The sequence below is a fragment of the Athene noctua genome, chromosome 7, assembly GCF_965140245.1.
Source record: "Athene noctua chromosome 7, bAthNoc1.hap1.1, whole genome shotgun sequence".
Classification (NCBI taxonomy): Eukaryota; Metazoa; Chordata; class Aves; order Strigiformes; family Strigidae; genus Athene; species Athene noctua.
In genome coordinates, this window is record NC_134043.1 from 14,321,307 (window position 1) to 14,348,863 (window position 27,557).

A 27,557-nucleotide genomic window follows, 5' to 3' on the forward strand; every position below is an offset into this window, starting at 1 on the left:
GTGTGATGGCTCACCCTGCATTTCTATGGGCTCTTGCTTCATTTTCTTAGGTGTTCCTTCGGTCAGAGCATTTCCCCTACCACAAAATGGACACTAGAGATGCCAGCAGTGTACAGTCACAATGGAAAGGAATATTATGTTTAATATCACCAGTATGATTGCATGCTGTTTACCTCTATTTCCTGGATGGCAACAAAGTAAATTGACCACAGCATGATGAACTACTTGGACAAATCTCATGAGAAATGAGGCTGTCACACAGTTTACACTTTAGGGAAATGTTTGTTCTATGTCCACTCCCTGTCACTCCCAGTACAAACCATGTTGTGCATGCAGGTCAGGAAGAAACTTGAGGAGAGAGAAGACGCTGCTTTGCCTTATTCAACTTCTGCTAGTGCAACTTCAAATTTGTAAAATCTGTGGTTTTAACTGATGCTAAATTCCTTTGCCCATTGACTTCACATGTTAACATTATTTACATCATGTGGAGAAACCTCAGGCATCTGATGGGGTAGTGACTTCCACAATGATATAATATATTCAAGATGCCTGTCGCTGGCTTTAGGGGCAAGCCAAAGACCTCTTAGCCTGCAGTATCCACCTCAGACTTCAGTCCTTTACAATGACTAGATGAACATTTCTGACTTGCTTCCCTAAGGACTCAGTGCAGCAGGTGTTTTCAGTCTGCCCACCTTCCAGATCAGGTGTCCAAGGATGCAGCAATAAATATTTTTTTTCTTCCCTTTTTCTAAAAGTGCTCAAGGTGGGTGGAGGGTATGGATGTAGGCTATTTTTATTCATACCTTAATTTAGTCAGTAGTCCAATGGTTCACAAAAGAAGAGCTGGGCTCAGTCCACTTCCCTGACTGACAGGAGTGCTGGGGAGCATGAGAAGCAGGTCAGGTCTTCTCAGGAGGAGGGGGCTATGCAGTGATGCTGGGACAGGAGCACCCTGCAAGCCTCCAGCTGAGTCAGTGCATGATTGAATGGAACGTGGTCCTACCCCTCTCTAGGTAGCCAGTTCAGGGAGCCACAAGGCCAGACCTCCCTGCTTCCCACCCTGCTAGCCAAAACATGTGGAACTACACATTTCACATGAGACCAGCTTTAAAAGGACAGAGGTAGTCCCCTCCCTGGCACAGAGCATACCCTGGTAAGTGCACTCCCCTGGGAGAGGAGACATACAACACTCCCTGGGGCAGAAGGGAATTGAGCCATGCGAAATTCCCCGTGTTCGGCACTAGCCTTTTGAGCGCCAAGTGTAGTGTATACAAAACACTGCTATGCTGCCAACCACCCTGCCCTTCCCTTGCAAAAACGGACCCACGCTCTGTTTCTGGAAAAAAGCCAAGAAAGAGCCTGAATTGTGAAGCCCAAGGGATCCTCTGCCCCCAGGCAAGGTGGATTTAGGACGCTATGTTCCCCATCGCTTGCTCAGGCAGCGGAACAGCCTCTTGGGTTTGGTGCCTGCCATTTTGAGATGGAGAATGGTGCAGGAACCTTTGCTATGAAAGGCAAAGATCTGAAGTTTGTGGTGGCTGCCAAGAACAGGCATTGCAACACTCCACAGTGATGCCCAAGACCTCTTGTAAGTCTGCTTCCCCCAAACCAAAATATCACTGATGTTGCCATGCTCGCAGTCCACAAAGCAATAGCAGATGGAGCTCCTCCAGAGCCCAAACCGCTGTGTGATAAACACTGTACAGATCCAGGTCTGCCCAAAGGGTGGGCATTACAGGGGAGCAGAGAGATCACAAGTTAGAGAGGGGTAAGAGTGACTTGGCAACTTTAAGTGGCAGCTTTAATTGACAAGGTGCAAACAAACTTGTAGGATTGAGCCTGTAGCAAAATTGGTCCTGCTGTAACTTCTGTCTATGTAACAGGACTGAATTTGTTTAATAGCAGCTGTTAAAAAGCGATAAAAGAATACAGGTGTAAGTAAGGGTAGATTTAGACAAAGTAAACAACTATGTATTAAGACTTGAAAGTAAACAAGTGATTGATAGCAGTCAATGGAGACTGTTCTTAGAGCAGAAGTGGAAAAGCTGAATCGATAGAAGAGTAAATGGATAGAAGCAGAGTACTTGCCCATAACATGACTGTTGCTGTGAACTATTACAAGCATGCAACAAGGAAGGAGTAAACAGGTCCCCATCCCCATAGCTGGGATGTTTTGTCATTTAGCAGAGACCACCTGGCGCACAGCAGAGACGGCTTCATCTTCTCACTACGGACTTCAAGGTTTTAGAGGTTATGTTCTGGTTTGGGGCTTCCGACACAAAAATACATGCAAAAGGCCTTCCTAGCAGGAAATGCCTAGCACCTTCAACTGGGAAGCCAAAATTAACAATCTTGCTAAGACACCTTTCCTATCCTCACCCCTTGGATTAGCTCCCAAAACTAGAGAGGAACAGGAAAGGAGCCCATGACGACCAAAAGGGAGAACCTGCCAGGAGCAGAGGGAAGCAGGGGTTGCTCTGTGCATGCATCACTTGCTGCAGCCTGTCTGGGGTGACAGCCTTGTCAGCAGGAAAGGGTTACCAAGAGAGGTGGGGCTGCTTGGAAACAGGCCTGGATGCTGCAGAGCTTTTCACCTTTTGCTTCCTTAGCTTTTCCACAGCTAGGAACAGGCTGCCAGCCCATTCCAATTTCAGCGTTCAGGATAGGTCTTCATAGATTTGTTTAGCTCAAAGTCCTGGGTTTTCTTTAGGAAGAAAGTAAGAGAACAGGAAGTAAAGCATGCATCCCTTTATCATAGACTTGCATTTCAAATACTCCAAACTTATTTAATACCTTAGACTTTACCGAATTTTTGTGTCATGGGGAAGACTGTTCTCCTGGAACCTATATCCTCATTTCTTTCCAAAAAAGAAGAACAAAAGATAAGTTTTAACATGGTGTTGATGCAATATTCACCCCACCCAGAACCAACTTTGAAAGCTCATGTAAAAAACATGAAGAGTAATTTTTACTTAGCTCTTGTTATGAACAATTCAGAGATAAGAAACAAGGCAAGACACGTCTCCGCTGCAAGTGTGAACATGATCTCAACACTGCAACATTTTCCTTGCCTGGCTAGAGATGGGCTGGCAGCATGAGGTATATGAAGGTAGGTTACAGGTGACAAAAATGTAAAAAGCCTATTATTAAACAAGGTGTAAGCAGTATTGAAACTTCATTAGGGCCAGGGAATTCAGCCCTGGACATTGCACCTGCCTAATTATCCACAAAAATTTAACATTAAACAAATGCTGTAAACTTGAAGCTAAATTGGAGAGGATTCAGATGCAGCTCTTCCTGCCCTCTGACTGGGTAGTGGATGGAAAGAAGTCTGTATCATGGTCAAACTCCACATGCTTTCCTCTTTCAGGAAAGAAGTGAAGACTTCTTCATCACAAGTTTTCACCAGGTGCAGAGGACAGGGCATTTGCTGTCCTCCAACTCCAACTATAGCAGTGAACTGCAGAACTGCACTGTGTTAAAGGTGCATTTGAGCACTGACCTATTTTTGTTCATCTGCCATGGGAGAGACATGTGGAAACATTGTGGTTTGATGGATTTGATTAAAAATATGCTAATGAATAAAGAAAATTAAGTGCATCCCTTGGGCTTCTGGCAAGCTGCCAAGACAGACACTGGGACCACCAACAGGGGGTCCTTATGCTTCAGTTTTTGCAATCCTTCAGATTCCTACTGCGGAGGATGGTGACCCAGCAGAAACAGGGCTTAAAGTTGAGCATTTTGTGTGTCCTGCCTCTACTCCCCTCCAAATGCCACAATATTTTAAAATTTATGCCCCAGGTGCTGGAATCAGCAAGCATAAGAACATCTTTGTTTTCATTGAAAAAAAATACTTCTACCATCATTGTTGAAGAAAGAAAGCTTGCAAACATAAAGCAAGTGTACTCAAAAGGCTTGGAAACAAAAAGACTGTGAAAGAGAACTCCAAGTTCATTTTCTAAAGCATCTCATTATTTCTAAACCAAATGTAGTTTTGGAGGCCTGACTTATGGTTTTTAAGCTCCTGAGGCAAAGCTGCAAATGTGGCCTTTATTCCCACGCAGGAGCAGCTCTGCTTGCCCTCCTCCCTCCATACTGTTCAGGGAGGGGAAGAGGGAAAAAAAAAAAAAAGGCAAATCAAAACAACTCAAACAGGCACAGTGTTACCCTCTGCTCCACAACTGTTTGTTGCGCTACCGTCATCGCTCAAATGGATTTACTCAAGGTACCACATAAGAAAGCTCTAAGCTGGCTGCAGGAATAGGTGAATCACATACTCTGCTGTTGTTCCTCAGGTAGGAAGCAGCTTTCATTAGCAAAGTCTGAAGTGTCCAGCTCTCCTTGTGCTCATAATCCTTCTATGGGCAGTTGTTCTTCCCATGGTCTGATTCACTCTCCATCGTCCTGCAATCTTCACAGCTGGAATGGGGCAGCTGACCGGAGCTGGGGACAAGAGTACCTGTCATCCAGTGGCACTACCAGCACCTAGTTGGAGTACAGTCACCAGGAGTGAAAGGAAAGAGGGGCTCATGTTTGGTTAAGCTGGCTGAACCCAAGTAGAACTATCAATATTTGAAACCCTAGGGGTAAAGATGAACATCAAAGGACAAAGAACCAAACAGGCCTATAAAGAAATGAAAATGGAGACCCCAGAGTGAAAGAAGTTCTTCCACACCCACGACCAGGGCAGTAACTAGAAAAATAGCCAAACACCTTGTCCACCCTGCAGGGATTTGTTCAGCATCCTACTAGGTTTTGGTATTCATAGCTCTATCTTCCCAGAAGGAAACAAAGTTTTAACTTCTGATTTCTGAATCCTGTCATTCTGGGCAAGGATACTTCTGTCAGGGATGTCTGTGTCTGACCGGGACCATCTCTCTCAGGTTCTCATCAGCCTTTCTAAAACTAAAGAGCCAGACAAACTTTTAGGAGCAAAACCACAGGCTATCTTGGGCAATGTTGCCATATTTTCATTTGGAGGCAAGAAAGAATTTGGGTATTTTTTTTAGATAATTACTCCTTCCCCCAGTCCACAGTTGTTTTCCTTGTTTACACTTATAGAAGTGTAATACCATCATTTTGTGGGGAGGGTAATCATGTAACAGAGCACTCTTACAGACCACAGGTTGAGAAACACTCATCCAAACAGCAAGTTCAGTTTGTTGTATGTGTTTTCCTTTTAAAACAAAAACAGAACACTATTAAACAGTAGGGAGTAGCTTTCCTTGTGTCTCAATGCTACATGTATGCACAAGTTTGTCCTTGAATTCTGGTATTTGGCCTATGAAGCCAACATGCATAAAGCCTCCGATACCCTGAATACTAGACTTTAAAAACAAACTCTATAAACTGATTATATCAAAAACATGATTCTGCCTCAAAGCAAAGTAACAAAGAGGGAACTTACTGTAAACTCTAGAGATTAATCAACTTTATCAGGAAGGCAAGTGCAGAGCATATGGTCCCAGTCTCACCTCAGCATTTTACCTCCAACCCCCTCTGGAGTTATAAGACTTAAGGGGCCATTTGCTGGTATTTCCCTAGCAGATCCTATTCCCACAACAGACACTAAGCAGTTTGGGGGAGGAGAGACTGAGGGGCACGGTGGGAAAAAAAAAAAAAAAAAATTTAAATAGGATATTCTCCCCCCCACCCCCCCGCCTGCCCCCAATTAAGGCTTTATATTTCAAAGAAAACCCAGCATCTTTAGTCACCCTTAGAAACAAAATGTTTTGTGAACTACTGCACAGTCCCATGGAACAATAAGTATTCTCTCTGGCATGCAAATCAGTGCTCAGTGAGCAGAACAAACTTACACTTGCAATGCAAACTGGTTTAATGCCATAGAAATCGTAAAGCCACCATCCTCATGAGAAATTGAGTGTTCTTCTGCACACTAGAATGTTTAGGCAAGAATTAACATTAGCATTTGCATGCAAAAGGAAAATTTTAATTTAGAACAAGGTCTCCTACTGCATGAGAGAACCATACAGCAGAGCGACGAGAACAGAACCTAGTTAGTGTGGCTTTCTACATGTAATTCAGGTAGCACATTAACAGCAGCTACTTGTATGCTCGTCTGAGCATGCTGAACAGCCCCTCTCCATGGTAGAGCTTCTGACTCTGAAAGCCACAAGATGGAGCCAACAGTTCTCAGGAAGAGGTGCCTGTACCATCCCGGGAACCATCCGCGCATTCAGCACGCTGACCCACGCCAGGTAGTTGGTCGGGTTGGAGCAGAACACAGGCAAGCATGAAGGCTGAAGCCAAGCTATATCTGTGCAATCATTCTCCAGTTTCATCCTGCTGCAATTTCAGGAAGGCCTGTTCCTCACAAGCATCCACAGAATATCCAAAGAAGGTGCCATTCTGGGCTTGGGGTACAGCTATATAATACAGCTGTGCTCAGAACCCTCTCCTGCCTCCCACAGAAAACTTCTCATGCTACCCCCCTTTCTCTGCTGCAGAACATTTGAAAAATTGCTTCTCTAGAAAGGTCAGCTATGCAAACCATCATGGCAATCTGAAACACAGGGCAAGCACCAGGCAAGCACCGCAAGATTATGTAAATTGCTGTAACCCTTGGCCAGAAGTCATCAGCTAGGGGATGTTCTGCTTCCAGCTTGTACAGCAGTGACAGGAGAAACTGCACCCAAAGTTTACTGCAAATCCCCTTTCTATGCTACTCTGAATTAAGTGGAGTAACAGTGCAGTGACTGTCCTGAACCATTCTGCCTCAGAAGCATCTCAGCTTCTCTGCTGCAGTTTGTTCAGCACAAACCAACACAAAGAATATAGTCTGGCACACTCAGAGGACTAAGGATCAATGTTTCCACACAGTGTTGCTTATTCTTATTTGAGCCACAATACTGACTAAAGAGAGAAGCAACTCTGTCATTTACACAGTTGATATAAGCTGTCTGATCCAATTAGGCTGTGGAAAATTAACTATGAATGAATCAAACTACCATACCAGTTCAGTCCTGAAACATATGCAGACCATTTCTGGAAAACTGATGATGGGGTCCTCGGTCATCACCTCTTCCTCCCCTCCCTTCCCACAGTCCGCAATATAATCATGTTACAGATTCGATACAAAGGTTAGTTCACAGTTGCCTGGTTCAAGAATCTGGGGATTAGACATGCATTTAGAATGCTGTAAAAATCAGTAACAAACAAATATTATGCCTGTTTTTCTTTTTATTATCAATAGTAATACAAATCAGTTGTATTAGCATGATAATGAAAAGTGACGAGTTTTATAGACATTAAAAATGTTTGTGCAAGTTAGAGACAAAGCTCTGAAGCCATGTGAGAAAAAGAATTTACATTGTATAGTATAACATACATAGTTTAGAGGCAGTTTTATTAAATCTTGCAATCACAATCACTTCTACGCTAAACCTCTTTCTTGGTGTTAGAGATAACACCTTCCCCTCCCAAGAGGAACACCTGCCATTCCCATGAAGTGTGGAGATTATGGTGAAAATCTTAGCTTTTTTGTTCCTCTTCCCTCCTTCTCCCAACTATAAAGTCAACAGGAGGTGAACATTGCAACATATGCTTATAGCAATTAAAGAAAGCTTCTGTCTACATAAGCTCTGAGTTGAATTGATAAACAGTATCCTCTTTTTGAGCAAGAATTGATAGACCTGTCAGCCCCAAGTACTGGGTTAACACTTTGGAAAGCTTTAAAAAAGATCTTGGTGAACACTTAGACACATTTCCCCCCCTTCTCTTGATGCATTCCAGATTGTAGCTCTGTACCTTAGACCAAGAGTACTCTTAAGGATTATATTAGCCAGACAGAATTCTACTGGAACTTCCGATAGCTATTAATATCTTACTGAGGTTCAATGCCCAGTAAGTGTATGCATACATCTTTCTCTTCATCAAGCCAAGCACTTGCCTAGAAATTGCAGTAAATGTCTACTACTTTGTATAGAACATATATGGCACAAGTCATTGAAAGATGCAGTTTATGCTGCATCTGCAGTCTCATCTGGAGAGATGCTCCTCAAAAACAAGAGGCAAGTCTGCCTTTGCACTTTGAAGTTTAACCTGCTTTTTTCCTATGATGACTTAGTCCCCATTATAATGGAGGCTTGTCTCATTGATGTTTGCTCAAACCAGGAGGAAGACTGCAGCACTTGAATACCCACAGATAAGTCACACATGGAAGATTGCATATAGCAGTAAACAGCTCCCTGACTTTATATTAAGTCGTTACACAAGAATAATATTTGGATGCTTAAGTGCAAGTGCATAGTCAAGTCTTGCATGACCTCCAGCTTCAAATATCCAATTACTTGCCCCCAAGCCGTGCTCCAATAAGATTTAAGAGCACATTATACTGACAAAGAGAAGTCTCGCTCTTTAATTACCTAAGAGGCAAAGGCTGCTAGAATATTATTAGCTTCAGTACAGCCTTCAGTTGCCTCAGCTACACAGTATGGCTAGCAGGTGGCCACACACACACACTCCCCCTCTTACCAAAGTCCTCCTTGTGTGATGTACCTGATCTGCAAGCACTCATTTAGATTAAAAGCCAAAGCCTCCTTTACTCTGCACACAGGGAGCCCTCAAGTCCAAAGGAAGCATTTCTCTGTGCCATTTTTTATTCACTCAGTCAACCCACCTGATGTTGATGTCCAGTGAAGCACACCTGGAATTCATTCAGTGACCCTCATATTGCCCCTATTTAGAAGGGCATGAATTCAGGCACTTCCACCATATGAGGTGGAGGCAACAGGATTCTGGTCCAGGGGAGTGGTTTTACTGCTTTCCTGGTACAAGTCAGAATGCTTGTTGCCCACTCTTAGGAAGTAGCCAAGATAGCTGCCTTGTTTATCATGTTTACAGCTGTAACTGGGAAGTTAAACTGAAGTTTGTCACAAGCATAGAAGAGAAATACTGAAAAGCTGCTGTAATTAGTTACCAGGCCTAGCCTTTCTGGAAAAGGTGACAAGCACAGAACACTGAAGAGATGCAGAATCAGCCATGAAGCAGCAGGCACCTTCTCCCAAGTAAGTCCACCTCAGTAGTGGAGGGTTATCAGTTTACATAAAAACCCCAAACCTGAGTGAGATCAGCACATGGACTGTAAGAACACCAGTTGAAGACTCACTGTTCTGAGTAGAAATTAATCTGTCCCATCAAATACTGTCAGGTATTTTAAGACTAAAGAGACCAAAGGCCAAGGCATGCAGGTCTTTTGAGCCAATACAGCTGAGCTGCTCATTGTGAGCTTTGCTGAGTTCATTATTCATATAGCAAGGAAAGTTTATTCAGTTTGTTAGACACATTTCACAATCCACCTCAGAGGGGCTTGACCAAGATAAGCTTGTAATGTGAACTCAACTGTTGTTTATCTTTTAGGTTAAGGACCTAAGCTTTAGGTCTTAACTAAAACCAAACGTAAATGAGTTGCCTTCCTCTGGAAGGAGACACTCACTGTATGCACAATATGCACTCAAAACCAGACTTTATCCATGGAAATTCAAAAAACTGCTAGAAGCATTAAAGCTTCAAGTGTGCCATTAGGTGCTTAGGCTTTAGACATAGGTGATACAGCTCAAGCGACAAGTTCTGCAAGCCAGCAGGCTCCCAGCCTCTGCTTCAAAACTGTATTAAGTTGGCTTATACCTGGCTTATAATTGGCAATACCAATTACACTGTTCAAAGAGAATTATTTCCAGAATTGGTTAGCCATTCTTTCTGCACATACAATATAACATTAAGAAAGAAGGAATTTAACTTCACAAGAAAGAAGATTACAGCACCTTTTATTTAGTACAGTTTCCCCAGTCCAATGAGTTGCCTGACAAGTTGAACTAGTTATGGAAGACAATGAGTTTGCAATAAGTCCCTGTGAAAGCTCAGGCCAGAGGTTCTGAAATCTAACACATTTTTTTTTCCAGAGTTCAGAGATGGAATGCACAAGGCAATCTAGTACATGTTAAAAAATGTTTTTCAACTTCAAATTACAATACTAAGTACTGAATAGTATTCACTACTCCTTCACCTCAAGAAACATCATTTGTTAATTTAGTGCTGCAGTGTGCATTGAACAACCTCATAGCATATTCATTTCAAGTAACTGTTTTAAGCATCCAGTTAACAAGGTACAGTCACTACTCCTTCAAAATAGGAGATGACATAATTCATCGAAGGACTCCACAAACAGAAGAGACAGTTACTTTCCACAGCAGTGACAGAAGTGTTTTTTGGCAACTGCACTTAAACTGCATCAGAAACCTCAGTTCAGTCAGCTGACAGGAGGACCTGCTAAATACTGACTTTTCCACTTCTAGACTGGTCTTTGTTGATCAATAGATGACCACCATCTCATAACTGACAGCAAAACTCAACATGTATCCCCATGTGCTAGGTTGCTGTGCATCAAAAAAAAGTACATAAAAAATTGAGTAACAGATGTGGCAACTGCTTAATTTAATTTGCTTTTTTGACACCATACAACTCACAAGTCAGCTAATCATTGAGAGGTAGCATCTATGCCTCACCTGTTCCAAGTCATGATTGTGTGATGTGACCAATCCTTACTCAAAGTTTTCATCTTCAGCATCACAAGAGACAGATACAGATGTTCCCATTTTCCAACATGATCACAAGTGTTCTAATATAAACAAAACCATTGAAATCAACACTTTCATTTTCACTATTCCAGTACCAGGGAGGGAAAGGATGACAGATGTAGAGTGAGTGTAACTGAGTCTAGCCACAATACATGGAAGAAACCCAGAACAGCATTTCAAGGAGATGGTGACAGTATTATTCCTTTTGAAGAAAGGCTTACAATCATTTCTCACCCCATGCCAATAATTTAAGGATGAGAAGACAGACCAGCAGGGAATGCGTCTAGCCAGTATTTAAATATCAATTTTTGCATTGACTAAATAGGTCTGAATTGAGTCCACAGGCTTGATTCATGAATGCTGTATTGACTAAACAGAACATGGAAGAAAGTTTCTGTTGAGTTGACTCTAGTGTCAGTTGCTATTTCTTACATGGAGCATGGGGAAGAAGCCAGCAGATTTCAGTGTAAGAAATATCAGTGATAACTAACAGAACATGGAGACTCAAACCCTTTACCAGATGTCATCTAGCTATTCTGCAACTTGCAACATCAAGGAGGGCAGCAATACTGGAAAAAATGTTTGAACCTGAACAGCTGTTCTTGTTAAGGCCAGTAGAGGTTCAAGAGAAACATATTCAGAGAAACATTAGAGTAATCTAGCAAGTTAATATGAAAGTACTTTGTATAACCAAGCAGAAGGATTGTAGTACTGAAACTGTTTCTAGTTTTGAAGGACACTGGGAAGACAGAGCCCATTTCAGTTTAAGTAGGCATAGATTTTTGTTGGATACCAGAAATGGTTTCAGAGTTCTGTTTTCACATTTTGAAGGTGAGATATGCAAAGCAAGAGATAAGGGAGTCAATACAGACTTCCTTTCATGAATCCAGCCCTATATCCTTTGTGGTATCTTATCCATGCCACCTGTAGATATTTACAGTTCCCAAGCATCACAGTAAGCAACATCTTTCTTTAAAGCTTTTCTTGTTCTTGCCACTTTTCTTGCCATTCTTGTCTTTGTTTTCTGACATTTTCTTTGCTCTGATTTCTCTCATTAAATCAAAAAATACCTAGGAGGGAGAAATAAAGAAAGATTAAACAAGATCTGCCACCAGAAAGCAGATAAAAACTACCATATTGAGCAGCAAATAAAGATGTAGCGTCACACTTTGCCTAATACAACAGAAATGAGTCTAGACATAGATCCCAGTGACAAACTGAACATCAGAATTATGTAGCATGTCAAGCAGTAGCAAAAAGTAGCACAATCTTACCAGGCTATCAAATCATTCAACAGTCCTCTTTTAAGAGCTATTTACTGAATATCAGCCTTGCACAGAAGTAGCATTCAGAGTTCACAGTAACATTTGTCTGTACCTAGCACACATTTCCAGGCAAATCATTCATTAACTGTGCAAAGCATTTAGTCTAGTCCTTTCCATGTAGTTACAAGCACACTCTGCTTAGTAGTATTCTGTCTGTTTTCTAGTTAAAAAGCTGCAACATTCAAGTGACAGTGTCAGGCACAAAAAAAATTCTCAGATTACGAAAGATTCAGAAAGTCACTACTGCAATGTTTTCTCCAAAATTTTAGCTGATTCCACTCCTGTACACCTGATGTCTAGGAACATACTACTTAATATGCAACAGCTGTTTTACTGTAGAGAATCACTGGGAATCTCTTTTTTTTTTTACAATTACAGAACAAGACCTTAGTGTCACTCTACAGTTAGGGTTTGGTTTTGTTTGGGGGGGGGGCGGCAGTGTTTAAATGGGGAGCTACAAGTCTGATACTTGGAAACAAGACCATGCTACTGATCAGAAATAGGATGGTTTGACTCAAAACTTTAAGTTGTTTTTTTAATTCTGCTACAGCATCAATGTATCATCATCATCAATGGCCAATAACTTGTTTTAATATACACAAAACAGTACTTATATAGAGAATAACCAGTATGTCACACAAGCTAGCTAGAGAAGACTTATGACAGCAAGTCTACAACACTGCTAGTACACTCCAGATTTAACAGCAACGTAGCTGTTAATCCCAACTAATCAGAAAGCCAGTCTAAGTATAAAATAGGTGAGGCATTTGCTAGTCACATGAGACAGCTCATAGGCAAAAGCAAGTCTAGGTATTCACATTTTACTACATCACCCAGTTTATGTATCTGACAGTGACCGTCTAGTAACATTCTGCAAGTCAGAATGTTTTTTTATCAAGTTTAAATTATGCCATGTCCCTTATAACCTGTTTCATATATGCTGTTTTAACCAATAAGAGAAACAGAGTTCTTACTATGTAACATGCACCAACAGCATTTCCATTAGTAAACTAATATAGACTAGAAGAACAGGAAGCTGTTGAGAAGACCTTAAAGAGTACAGCTAGCTGCAAATCTTCTTTGTCCAAAAAGAAAACTGCTTACAATTTGTAATCTCTAATCAAATGCAGATTACCAAACCACACCTTTGGAGTCCTTGGGGGACACAGCAGTAATTTCAGATCATCTCCTCCAGACTGGTGAAGTAAAAAGGCACCCTATTTAATAACCACCCCCTACACACAGAATGAAGGGAGGCTTGAAACTGATTTTTCCTTACTACTGAGTAAACACTCCATAATCACAATTCATCTCTCTTCTGGAATAACCCACCACCACTGTTTATGCAAGAAGCCAGCAGCAAAATCATGCTGAGAATGACTGTCCTAGTCCAGCATGGACAAGTGAAAACAGGACAGGGACACAGCAAGAGGAGTTCTCGATTCAGAGTAGTCTCAGCAGAAAACAAGAATGAAATCTTGAACATTAGCCACACCATAGGTAGCTTTGTAGGGAAGGAGGAGCAATTTATAAGTGTCTACACCTTGCTATTTATTGCTATTATAATGATAGGACACAACCTATAAACAAACCCAACATATTTCAAGGAATCCTTAAACACATTTACCAATGTACTATCAGAAAGCTATTGGTTCAGGTACAAACAGTTAAAACAAGACAACAGCATTAACTTGTACCAGGTCTCTGGCTCCTCTAAGCCAGGTATTTGCTTAAGTGTACACATTCCAGCACATTTTTTATAGTCTAGACTTTTAGAAGCCCAACTGTGGATTTGCTTTTGTACCAGCAAGAGTCAAGAATTAATCACTCGGCTACTAAACAAGCAGTAACAGTCTAACTGAGCAGGTGTCATTTGTCTTACCTTATCTACATTTGCTCTAGTTTTGGCAGAGGTTTCTACATACTGCACACCCCACTCCTCTGCCTTACTTCTAGCCTCTTCTACAGGCACTTGTCTGCGCTCTTCCAAGTCAGATTTGTTTCCCACTACCAGTAAAGGGATTTTATCCTCTTCAGCCTTCACACGCAGGATCTGTTCCCTAATGCATCAGGCATTCAAAACAAAAATATCTCCATTAGTAGTAGCAACAAAAACTTCACCCTTATCAGGAGTGGATCGAGTGATCTGCACATTACTAGTATTTACAACAGTACTTAACAGTGCATTTCCCAACAGTTGAAGACACACTTTAAAATTACTTTAAGTTTACCATACTAATGTTATGGGCTTTACACTAATAAAAGCCTCACACGTCCAGGAAGGTAATTTTACTGTTTAGTTAGTAAGTTTACTAACCAGGCTCCAAAAGAAGAGCTGTGTAGCAGAAGAGCAACTCAACAGGAATTCACATCTGAATGAGGAAAAGAGTTCAAGTGCCAAATTTGTCAAGTTTCATCTTAGTATTCAGTCACCATCTTCAATTTCCAGTCTACATCCCACCTCAATACAGGTCTGGGCAACATCAAGGCTTTGTCAAGGTAGTAGGTTGGGAACAGCGTAAGTAGCTGGCAGAAATCATTCTTAATGGCTACCTGAACTTTACACAAAGGAGACAGTTACTAAATAGTGCTGAACTAAAATGCTAGCATCCTTCCTCCTTCAGAGACTCCAAGAAAATATTTGAACCATCAGCATTAACCTAGCTATCCCTTTGCCATTCTAAAAGGACCTAACAGCATCCAGGAAGAGAGACAGCAATGCTGCATGTCAATCAAAGTCTGTGCTATTATTGGAGTAAAACACAGGTTGAAACCAGATTGACACATGTTGCTGTCCATTTAGGACACTGGAAGAACTGTACCAGTCTACAGTTATTTTTAGATGGCTTTATTTTGTTATGAACAAGAACCAAACTATGCATAAGCATGGTGCTACACCCCCTCATTCCACTGACTTACCACACTACTTCAGATGCCTGCACTTTCCATCCACAAAATAACTGAATGTATGTAGAGTACATGAGAATCTAAAATAGCGTTAACACTGAAGCAGACAATCTGCTGTTGCATTCAACTGTACCTTCACACATTTTCAGATTAGAGAAGCACCAAAAGCAAACACTGAATGTATAGCATCAGCAGGCAAGCTAGGGTTTAAAGGCAAGCCCATGGTTCATTCATTATTCAACTTCTTTGTATTTTAAGAATTCTGGAAGTTAGAGGATCAATACCAATCTGCAGTTTACCCTGCAATGTTGGTGACTCACAGTACCCAATCCCCACTCCTTCCTGAGGAAGGCTTTTCCAAATAGCTGGTTCTTGAATGTAAGCCTAATTAAATATTCTATTTAACTAATTTCACTATTTGTTTAGTTCTGAACCACTGAAAAGTAGAGTTTCTCTGTCTCAAAGCTTTTAGGTCCTTCTTACTCATCTTTAGGGCTAGCATTGCTTTTTCATTGTTTTGTTGTGCTGGAATCTTGAACCAACACACAGTTAACCTAGTTACACAAGTCTGACAGAAAACACAAACTGCCAAGATAAACACTCCTACTCCTTTTCATCCAAAGCCTTAAGCCTTGGGTTTAACCTTATATTTCACTTAAGCATGCAAGCCAAAACCCTGGCTGGGTACTTCCAAGTGTCTCATTTTCTTCCCATTTTTTGGATGGTATCTGACTTTCCTCTATCTTCTACTAGGAGCAGTCCAAGTACTCAGTTTCAGTCCTACAACAGTTCAACTGTTTAGCTCCTTTCAGTGTTCCAGTTAGTGCAAACTGAGCCGAACCACTCTGCTTGTGTGCCCCATGACTGTCAACTTTCTGAAGTCTAGCCAAGTCACAGAAGTATTATGTGACAACAATATTTTGATACCTCTTAAAAGATTATGCAGTCTCCTACTAATGTATTACCCTGTTCCAACAGTAAGAAGCCAGACCAAAGTCCTAGAGTGCAAGGGGAGTTTGCTATAGTTTTAAGAAAACCCTAGGAATAGGTGTCTACCTTACCACCAGCACTTGCATTACAAATTAGTATCTGTTAACCCTGTACCACCGAGGCAAAGTGGAGATAAGCCAGACTGATAAAGAGCTTTTATTCTGGCAAACATAAGGAACTTCTAATACTTTTCTTATGTTTCGGGAAATTTTACCTCAAGTTGTACAGCTGTCCTAGGGAATCTCTGGATTACCTTCTACATTGATGCAACAGCTATTATCAAATAAGAGTTAGAACACTTGCCCTGAAGAACCTGGCTACATGAGTTCTGAGACCAGAACAATGGTTTAAACTCATTGTTTTTCTTTTACAAGCAGTTTCTGTGCTCAGTCTGGTGCTGATTTTTACATTAGATCTGCTAATCTCAAGAACAAAAATGGAAGCATTTACTACTGCTGTGTGTCTTTCTAGGAATACATCTGCCTACAATAGTACTGCTTGGCTGCCAACCCTTGTTTGGCACCAATCCATACCTGAGAGTGGAGGCTAATCCTTCCTTTCCTTAGAGCACCTGCTTCTAGCAGTAAGCAATACAGTGTCTGAAACCTGGCCAAAAGGCAGACTTAATTCCAGAAGTACTGCTCTAAGATAATTAAACTTCACATCCACAAAGACTGAAAATTGGCTTGAATACACATGTTTTTGGAGTCCAAGAATCTGTTACTTGCCTGAAGTTGCTGCTGGCATAATGTACTCATAAGTTGCAGGCATGAAGACAACTAGAGCCAGAGGCTGGGTACTGTGATTTAAGTTATCAGTTACCGAGGGCAAAATGGTTGGGTTGCCACTTTTATTGACCAAGTGGTAACAGACAAAGGATAAAGAGATGTAACTTTTAAGGAGTTGTCAGAGCAACATAGGAACCAGATATTTCCCCCTGCCTGGGAGAGAAACTACTTACCGAAACTCTGCTGTTGCTGTGAAGGATTCATGCTCTGTTATTGAGAAGACTAGAAGAAACCCTTCCCCACTGCGGAAATAGTTATCTCTAATAGCTGCATAATCCTCCTGTCCTGCTGTGTCCAGAATGTCTATCTGAACTTCTTCACCATCCAGAACTACTTTCTTTCTGTAGCTGTCAGCCTTGGTAGGTTCATAGTCTTCTACAAACTAAAGTTGATAAGAAAGTGATTAGTGTTTAGAATTACTGTCAAATGGCCTCAGTAGTTGTCCATATCATTCTTTCACTTTAGTAGCATTTAAATTCCCCAAAATCTTCTCATAATTGTCAGTTAAGTTCCACCACTTTTTTTAGTTTTACTATAAAAACCGAATTATTTAAGCACTTAATACATCAAAGAGCCAGTCTGCCTAGTCAAGAGAAACTGTCTTGCTACATGAAACGCCGTTCAGCAATTTCAGCACAACTTAAGGGTCGAAGATACAGTATAAGCTATCAGCAAGCTGATGGCATTATCTAGATCTCCCAAGTTCTAGAAAAAGCATTTGAGTACTTTGGGTAGGGTACATTTATCTGAAGCTTCAACAGGTGTAGGTGACAGCATCCACCTGTTAAACATGAAAACTGGCTCCATAATTACACAGGCACATACTTTAGTCTATTCAATATTTATCAGACCCACACCACCACTGCCAGTTCAACTTTTAGTTGTGTGCTGACAGTACAAGTGCAACATAAGCTCCTTACCTTTCCACTCCTTTCTCTCAACCTTGAAGTGCAACAAAAGGCTGTTCCATGAGCCTGATTAAGCTGGGTAGCCTTAATGAATAACTAGTCACCTGTTCAGCTATTCACATCACTATAGTATGTGTGGACAGCCTATAGGTAAATACTAACTTCTGAATTACAGGATCATGTATTTCTTCACATACTAGTCCAGACTGTCTGATCTAGCTTACTGTATACCAGTATGGAAGAATTCATGCTATGAAAATGCCTACTCATCATTTGGCTCAGTGAGCTACAATGGTTACTCGTGACTTGAAAACTTAACTGGCCTAAAAGAAACTGCAGCAAAATTAAAGTTCAATGCCAACAGTAATAGCCTTTGTACATTCAGACAAGCACACATCATGCATGTTTTTTGAAGACTGTTCTTTCACTAATAAGCATCAACTTTGTCACCTGTAGCCAAAGATGTTCTCAGAGGGCACCTGTCCCAGATTCCTACATTATTCTCCTGCCAGTCAGGTCATCAGGTCATCTACTACTTACAACTAGTTCCACGTTCCATTAAAGTTTACTAAGATGTATCCTCAAAGCACCCAAAGCTACTTACCTCATCATACATAAACTGAAGAGTGAGTGCAGATTTGCCCACACCTCCACTGCCAACCATAATTACTTTATGGAGGGCCAAGGAACTCTGGTTCTTGCTCTTGCTGGCAGCCATTGTCCTGCTTGCCACAGATGAAGTGCCAGGCAACCAATTAGATCTGCAAACAGAAGAAACAGAGTCACCATCCATGACACTGGTGACATCATGGTAGCATGCAGGTAAAACATCTCACCAGTGCTGAAAGACCAAATTAAAACCCTGCCCAGCAAGCCTGAAGAATGGGCCACTTCAATGCACTGGCAAACAAACTATAATACATCACTGATGTCTAAAGTATGAGTAGGAACATGGTATTAAAACAAATACCTTCTATTTGTGACAACAGTACCATTAACAGAAGTGCAAAAGGTTTCTTAAAGCAGCTACTAGCTGAACAAGCTGTTCTTATTTGTAAACCCATCCTACATGACTGCTATCTAGAGCAGTTTCCAAAGAAAAAAACCCTACACTTTCTCAAACATGAAATTAAAGTGTTGCTCATTGTTCTTTTTATAAGGCTTTACACCTTTCTCAAATATTTATTTAATGTTGATGAAGTTTAGTTTCAATCCAAAATCAGAGCTATACTTTAGAACTGCTTGTAGGTAGAGAGATTACTTTTGATCTCCTCTCTACATAGGCTAGAAAAAGTGAAATACACAGTAAATTCTGGCAGGAACAAGCTGCAAGAGCTTCCAGCAGAAAGTCTTATGACACCGCATTAGCATTTATCTTAAACTCTTCCTGCCTTTTGATGCTGCAAATCTAGTTTGCTTTTGGAAAAAAAAAAAAATAATCCTGGTTTACTGGCAAGAAATTCTCAGTTCATAGTCTTCTGCTGTGGTGAAGCCATAAAAGAGCAAGCTTCAGTAAAGAAGTACTAGTTAACAAGCCTTTGTTTGTGTGTTATGCAAACCGAGCAATTAAGTGCTGGACACCTCTTAAAAATAGTGCAGCTTTTTTTTTTTTTTTAAAAGAGTAGCTGGACACAGTAGTTATGACAAACACAAGCATCAGCTGCCACACCCTGATTAGCACAGAGCAGCAGCTTTAAGAACAGCACATTGGGGACAAAACCAGAAGCGACTGATACAAAATGCGTCACCATAAGGGAGATTCAAGGACAGCAACACTTGTGTCCTCACAACACAACTAAGGACTGGACCCCAGCTGTTCATATCCTAGCAGAGTGCTGTAGGGAGAACAGCAGACCATTCAGGAGACACCATTATGGAAAGTGGCTATACCAGCCTTTTTTTTATGGCAGTGCCCATGATTCTAGAAGCACAGAAGCAACAAGCCTACTGGAGTCTCAAATTTGCCTGGACATGATCATTCCAGAAAGACACTGGAACTGACATGCTACACCATGAAGTTCTTCTGGATGGAAATACAAAGCCTACAGTAGATGTTAAAGAGTACTATGCTGGAAAAGACTTCATGATAACTAACTGCCCTAAACAAAATTAACTAGGGACTAAGGGATTGTCAACCTACAAACACATCATAGGATTGTTTAGCCCAGAAAGGACCTTTGGATAACCTCTCCCTTATAAAGCAGTTTGCTCCAAGCAATCCAGTTTGTGCCCTGCATTTTGAGGCTGTCAGTTCCATGACCAATCTGGGCAACCTGCCCTGTGGTACACTGATGGTGAAGATTTTTTCCCCCTTGCCATGACTTGATGTTCTGAAAAGCAACAAATCAAACTAAGTTCTCATTGACTACCACATACAAGAACAAACATGCCAACAATCAAGAAGTGCCCTCAGGACAGCATTTTTAAACATCTGAGCAGTAGTACTTTTCCGTGCTGAGTATTTTACTCACAGATTTGCTACACACATTTAGTACAGTAATGCAAATTAATCACCTTTAAGTGTTCGTTCTGGGATAAACATAAGTAAGTGAAGACAGATATTTCCCTCTACTGATCTTCTATATTATGCTATACATCAGCTCCCTCAGCCAGGACACTCCTTTGCACAGAAATGGTATGTGACAACTCCTAACTCTCAGAGATTCTCCCTGTACAGCACACACATATTTCAACCATTACCCCAGAGATTCCAAACCAGAAGAGGACTGCAAGCTTGATTTTTAGTTCTTAGTCACTAGAGAGGCGGGGGGGGAACAGAGCTCCCTGCCAGGGGAGCATGGGAAAACTGGAAGAAAACACAATAGGTAGCATCTGAACTCCAGAAGCTGCTGCTGAAAGGCTTTCTCTGCTTATGGTCCACATGTTCTACAGATGATAAACTAGAATTCAGCTTGCTTGGACATGGACAACTAAGGTTTAAGAGCCACAGACTACACAGCGAGACAGGTTGAAAACTTTAAGTGCTCCAGTAATAACACAGTTTGCTCTTAAGTTGCAGAGAAGTTTATTTTGTTCTAGTTCAAGAGTAGTCTGGCTTTTACAGTAGTAGATAAGCTTTCTGGAAGACAAGTGATCCTTAGCAACTTTTCAGTGTAATCGTGACTGGTTTTACCCTTTGAGAATTTCTTTAACAACCATCCTAAGGTTGTTGTAACTGCTGTGTTATCTAACACAAAGCTGATTTCAAGTTAGACATTTTTCTGGCAACACAAACTTAGTGCTGCTGCCAGTAGGCAGTTGCCCTAAGTCTACTGCACTATGCAACTGCAATAAAAAAAATTTACTAAAAGTCAAGATAACTCTCTTCTTTCTGTCAATATAGGTACCATATCTTTACCTAGTCATATTAAAGGAATAGCTGCCTTTTAGGTAAAATACCGACCAACTTGATTCAGTACAAGTTCATCACAGAGGTAAGTGCAGAGAATATTTAAATCCTTCCTTCACCATCACACCTCAACACCAGCCAGTAGAAACTGCAAGGTCAGCCTTACAGCACTACCTGACTTATAATCAAAGTATAATATAATCCATTCAATAGCATACAAATTTACAGTTTGATTGCATCTAAAGCCTGCCCAGCTCTTAATGGCCAAGGTACTTGACTTCCCTGCAGAGCTGTTACAAGCACCACTTGAATCTTTTACATATCAACACCACATGAACCCTCTGAATGCAGGAGTCTGCTCACAACACAACCCCTGCATTGTGTGCCCTCAGTGAAATCTCAGAAGCCTCAGACAAGGCATCTCTTCTTTGGTGGCAACAGAAGGAGCATGGCCCCCTGCAGCCCTAGAATAGCCAGGCAGTACAGAACAGTCAAGGCTGAAACAGTGTGGCACAGGATTTACAAGGGCAGTATCAGTGCAGAAGTACCAGTGTTTACAAACAGGCTAGCAGCACTGGTTCAGAAATGGGCATGGTGAAGTTTTCACAGAGATACTCTAATAAAGTAACATGAAGTCATTGGAGCCAACTGTTTGTTTACTTGCATTTCCACCTCTGAATCCCAAGAAACAGTTTACACACCATGGTTCAAAGCTCACATCTAACAGTTCCCTGAGGTTAAAAAACCCCCTCAGCTAACACAAGTGGAAGCTGTCTCCTCAGTCATCTCTGAGTAGGCAAGGATGACTTTTCATCCCATTCTGTAGATTAAACATCCTTGAGGCAGTCAAGACACTGACATCAATTCATCTGTTCATTACAGAAAAGAAAGTCTTGGGAAATCCAACAACCTCTCAAAAAAGCGGTGGTGTCTGGAATAACCTGTGATGAATGCAGCTGCTTTTAAAATATTGTTCAATTCCTTTCAGTTTAAGTGAATGTAAATTTAAGGCCAAGAGTCTCAATACATCCTGCTGAAGAGCCCACTATGAATAAGTGTCCAGACGAGTCACCTAATTCTATGATAAATATTCCCTCTTCTCCCATATTGCTCTTTACTTGCTGGAAAGTAAACTACACCCAAACAAGATATACCCTCCTCTGACAGGAAGAGAAGAGATCTAGTCAATCTATTTCGCTTCAGTCTGTTATTTTACCCTCAGGTTTAATGACACCACATTAAGCTTTGTGTGTTAAGTGTCAAACTATAAAAGAGTTTTCTGAAAGATTTTGGCGGGGGGTGTTGAGGGGTGTTCTTCCAGTTACAGTTCACCCTGCTTTGAAATAAAGTGCTAGACAGCCTAGGCCAGAGCATAAACTTTTCAGGTAGTCTTTCATCTTTAAGAATTTAAAAGTAATTACCTGCTTCATCTACTTTAAAAGATAAAGATTAATCCATTGACTTGATAACTCTGGATTAGTTTTATAATAAGTTACACAAAGCCACATGCACAATAGGAGCTTTGCAGTGCTAGTGAAAGATGCTCTTGAGACCAAGAAATGAAGCTTACACCAGCAGACAGGCTGGCCACATAAAGCACAGCAAGATCTACAAATCAAACCATAGTAGTTACTAAAAAGCTGTTTTGATTTAGACTTCTGAAGATCTGTACTTAGCCGTGTCACCCTCAATAAATCTAATCCTAAAATAACCAACTACTTCAGCCTTCCCTTGTTTTACCTGTTTAGATTATAACCCCTCCAGTTTAACTAAGGCCTCCTGCTGTAGAGACCTGCAGAGTGTTGATGGACAAGCCAAGAGTGACACAAAACCGAGCACTTATGGCATTTGTTTATGAACAGCTTCATAAACTCTGAACTTAAGCATCAGTTTGCTATTTCTCCACCCTCTCCTCAGCCTAAACAGTTAAACTGCTCAGAACATTGTTAACAAACAGGATTGCCTTACCTAATGCCAAGATTCAGGGACTATTGCTGAATAAGTACATTTATTTCAAACCAGATTGCACTTTTACATCCCTTTTTACTTCACCTGCATTAAGACTCCACAGTTGTACAGTCACTCAAAGGAAGGAAAAAGCACTTGTCACTTTACAAGGCACCCATTTTGCTATAGCCCACGCAAATACATAGAAGAAAAACATGAGAAACTTCACTAAGTCCACCTGTTTTCCAGTAAATATTTCAGTATAATAAAAAATTCCAGACCCCGCCAAAGGCTTTAATTGGAACTGCTTCTAGTTCTTCCAATTCAGTTTGATATTTAAAACTGAAATAAAGCTCTGCGCTCAAAATTGCTGAGATCAGCCCTTGTTCTCTCACTGTGCAGCTGATATCTTTGGACATTTCTTTTCATTGCTATCCTGCCACTGAAAGCAGCCATTCTTTGGATTTTAAAACAGGATTCTAGAAACCCTGAGCCCAATAGCTTGACAGAGGAGCTTTGTTAAACCCTTCAGATACCTACTTTTAAAGGAAAATCTGGGTATTCAACCTATTAAAGACTTAAGCATGATGTCATCAAAAGCAAGCACAGAAAGGACAAGGTTTTACAACAGTATTTTAGTGATCCTCATTTATCAGAATATGAGTTAGAGGCTTTGAGGTGTTTGGTTCTGTGATATGCCCACAAGAATGCAGTCACAGAAATTCCCTGGATCACAAAACTAATTAACAATCTCACTGAGCTATGAACTGTAAGAGCTCCTCAGCTGTTCTGAGGTTATCCAGAAAATATTTAAGTACTGAAATTCCATTAGCTTCCAATGGACTGTAAATGCTCCAACTGGCAATTCAGCTACAAAAAAAACCCAGTTCATTTGAGATTAATTGGCATATTTAATATTACTGAAAACTTTAGGATATGCAGACTAAAAATAAAAATGCTACTCTCCTTTTGCTGTGCTAATATGTTACCTTTTGACATGTCTCCAGTTATTGGTTCTCAAGCTAAACAGATATTATGTGTTTGGCTGAAGTTCCTCCTTGGGATATTCTTGTACCCTTCCCCATATACTGCTGGGTGTTTCTACCTTCTCAGTTGTAGTTATGTATTTTTCTTGGCCATACTTAATCAGATCAAGGAATTAATTCAGCTCGAGATGCCTTGCAGAGCAGGTTGGGGTGGTAGTTTCACAGACCCCATTTATATCACCCAGCCCCGCTATCACCATCCTCCCTCCCTTGCCCCTGGCTGTTCAAGGCCATCTCCTCCTGCAGGAGAGCCATTCACTGGGGCTGACTGTTGTCACTCACATAAGCAAGGCCACATGCCTCAGTGCCAGGGCTGACCTGAGGGAAGGAAAACAGTTTGTACAACAGAGGCCAAAGAAGGTGGAACTACAGCAGCCAAAAGGTTACTTATATTACTGCAAAACCAGGGAAGTTCCCTGATCCTGTTCACACTATGCTACTTAGACAAGCATGCTGGTGCAGCCAACACCCTTCTGCTGTGTCCAGGCTGAGCCCTGGAGAGAAACCCAAGCCTGGAAATTGCTCTTTGTAATCAGTCATTTTCTCTCTCTCTGCAAGATCTATTAGTAGGCCTGCAGTTGCAAAGATAAGGGCACTGGACAGTAAACTAGAAATGGATTTGGAAAACTTAATACTTTATAACATCAGGAGAAAAGTAAGAATCTAGGGAAAGGAACTACCTTAATCTGATTGAATGAAGGATATATCTTTATAGACTGAATCCTTGTTGGAAGAAGAAGCAGCAACAGCTGTACCCCTAAATGTTACAGAAAAAACACAGAATATGTCATTCACTTGATACACTAGAATTTACAAGCTTACATTACACTAGTTTAAATCAATTAGAATTAGTTACTAATCACACGCAAAACACAACTGTATGTACATTTAAAGACATCGTCACAGCTACTCTCTAGCAGCAGCTATACATGCAAGTTACAAGAAGTAAATCCAAGACAAGTAAGTTTGCAATGTTGCATCAGTTTAAGGTTAAACCAGAGCCTAAAGCCAGACCATGATTATACCCCCATCTCCTTCAAGGCTGAGGAAAGGATAAGTACAGATTGAGGAACAGTTTTAATTCAGGAATTGTACTTCATCCAATTGATCTGATTGGACCATTAGCTTCCAGAAGAAAGACTGCAACCTATACAATGAACTTGTACTGCAGGGAGTGTTCCCAAGACTTGCTCATTTGGAGCATACCATATGCAGTATAAAAGCAGTATTTTTAATTTACTTGAGATCAGGAGTCCTCTGTGCATGTATGCATGAGGAAGCAAGCATTCTACACTGGGACCCAGAAATCACACTAAAATATTCTAACACTATCAATAGCATCAGACATTGAGCCACTGGATGTCAGGTAGTTAAGATTAAGAATCCCTACTAGTGATCCTAAATCTTCACACCATATTTTACTTTTCACTATTCCATGCATTCGCAAAGTCATCTTCAGCTCTTCACTTGATAAACAATTGTCATCTAAGTGATCTTTAGAAGAATGGATTTACTATACAAAGACTTCCAGTATTTTTCTGACACACGTAGTTATGTAGAATAAGATCATGAAGAACAGGAGACTCCCAGATGCATTGCTACTTTAACCAATCATTTATCCTAGCAACCTACAAAGCCTAGCACACAGGTCTTCTCAAAAGGTTATAGCTAGGTAGGACAACCCCACCTTTTAAGGCTATCTTCAGACCTGAGTCACCAGACTAGTGAACTATTTTAACTATGAAATACCTGCATACACTCAGCACACTCCCCTCCTCCCCATCCTTGCCAAGCACAGCCCAACTTTGCTTATGAGTTTTTAGAGCGATGCATCACTATAACTTAGAAAGCAAACCAGACAGCAGCAGACATTTACGTACTAGATAAAATTCTTAAATGTATGGTCCTCTGCTGAATGATATGAGGGCATTCTAGATTATTCATTACAAATAAATAGACAGTATCTTACATATTACCTTGCAATTACTGCTAACAACCTTGTTTAGAATAATCTTGATGTCCAAGAAAAACTGAGAGGAAACCCTATCCAAGCCTGCAGCAAGGTTACATATTTGAATGCAACCTTCAGAAATTTAGTCACAGGAAGGATTCAGTCTGAGCATTGGAAGAGCAGCAGTTTGAAGTAACCATTTAAATTAAAGTCAGATCTCACACTGAACTGAAATATAGGTAAATGCATAGATATTCCTGTTCCTAAGGGACTTAAATATCTGTTTTGGGGTTTGCTTTTTTTTTTTAATTCCCTCAGAGTGGAAGAAAAATAGCCAAATAACTTGTTTCTGACCAGTGGCTGAGTGAAGAAGAAAAAGAACTGCCCTTAGTAATACTTTAAAGGCACTGCAGCACCCCCCCAACCCCACCCCACCCCACCCCCCCAAAAAAAAAAATCACTTATATCTATGTTTGACTACAGGTTGGAAGGGTCATGATATAAAGCTAATACTCTTAACAGCCAGGTAACAACTGTATCAAGAGATTATCATTGCATGTAGACATCCCAACACAGTATTGTTCCGCAACACCGCAGTCACATGTGGTCCATAAAGCCTTGCAAGTCATCTTAATTAGAGCTTGAATAGGGACACGGGAATGCAAGCCTTATTTCTGCTGCTTCATTCTAATCTTTGGGCATCTTTACACAGTTCTGTATAAAATGCCTATCCCACTACAATTATTCTATTTTTGTCACAGGTGCAGAGTGTTTAGGTAGGCATCTCCATTTCCCAGCCCAATAAAGTAGTGCCTGTCTTTCCTCTTAGTCTTTATAAATACAAAGGGAGGAATCATGTAAGGCAGCATTAAAGAGATTATAATAAGAGAACAGAGTTACACAAAAGCCCTGCCAATTCACTACCAAGCTAAGACTATGCTATGATACCAAACTGATTCCTGCTTAAAGAAAACAGTTTATTTCAAAATCGAGCCCAGTAAGTAAAACTTGGTTGTTGCAGTAAACATTTATACAACTGCAATCCACTAGCAACCTATGTAAGTGGTTCTAAGCAGATAAATTACACTTATTCAAGTATATTTGTACTAAATTCATGTATCCAATGCATACAAAGCATTGGAAATACCTGCAAGAACAGAAGCTAATGGTTGTCTCCACAGCTGTTCCACTTTGTCTACTGAACCACACTATTCACAAGGTCAACTCCTCTAGGATATGATGCATGAAAATAGTCTACAGAGTGCTGTACCCTTGCAGTCATTAGGTGAGTCATCTCTACCCAGACTTCCTCATGGAGGAAGGAGATAAACTGGCAGTTTCCCCTGCAGGATTCCTTATAGGTCGTAATGAGGATCAGAAAAAAAAGAGATACAATGTAATGGTGGGAGAGCTGCCAATACTCCAGCATGCATCAACTTTCCAGGGAGAGTACCATAAAAATGTGTGTTAACAAGTCAACTGTAACATTGCTCAGTTTGGATTCATGCCGCTACAATGTCAGAAAATGCAACTTATGACTCTACCAAGACACAGGGAGACTTAACATGATACTGTGCCTCTGTGCCTTCAGGAGATCATCACTATTTGGAAGCTTGAATTTCTGTCCTGGATGCAGTGTCAGCACCAGTGACACTGACAAAACACATGAGAGAGACAACAGCACCAAGTCGGAGAGATCTAGAATTATCCCTCCTGATATGTACCCAAGCAGTTTGGTCCCCACAACATGG

The 27,557-nt window shown here is 40.9% G+C and overlaps 1 protein-coding gene across 2 annotated transcripts in view; it reads right to left on the minus strand.

Moving 5' to 3' along the window:
• Nucleotides 1–7,196: 7,196 nt before the first annotated feature.
• Nucleotides 7,197–27,557, minus strand: part of RALB (RAS like proto-oncogene B) — a 53,401-nt gene continuing 33,040 nt past the window's right edge. Inside the window, exons 2-6 of one of the 2 annotated variants that reach the window (XM_074910566.1) lie at nucleotides 24,536–24,612; nucleotides 18,118–18,274; nucleotides 16,779–16,987; nucleotides 13,803–13,980; nucleotides 7,197–11,665 (exon numbers count right to left, since the gene is read on the minus strand). In XM_074910566.1, coding sequence (XP_074766667.1) covers nucleotides 11,546–11,665; nucleotides 13,803–13,980; nucleotides 16,779–16,987; nucleotides 18,118–18,231 — 621 coding nt within the window. In that variant the 5' untranslated portion in view covers nucleotides 18,232–18,274; nucleotides 24,536–24,612 and the 3' untranslated portion in view covers nucleotides 7,197–11,545. The remainder of the gene's footprint in view (nucleotides 11,666–13,802; nucleotides 13,981–16,778; nucleotides 16,988–18,117; nucleotides 18,275–24,535; nucleotides 24,613–27,557) is intronic. The other variant, XM_074910565.1, reaches the window with a different exon arrangement.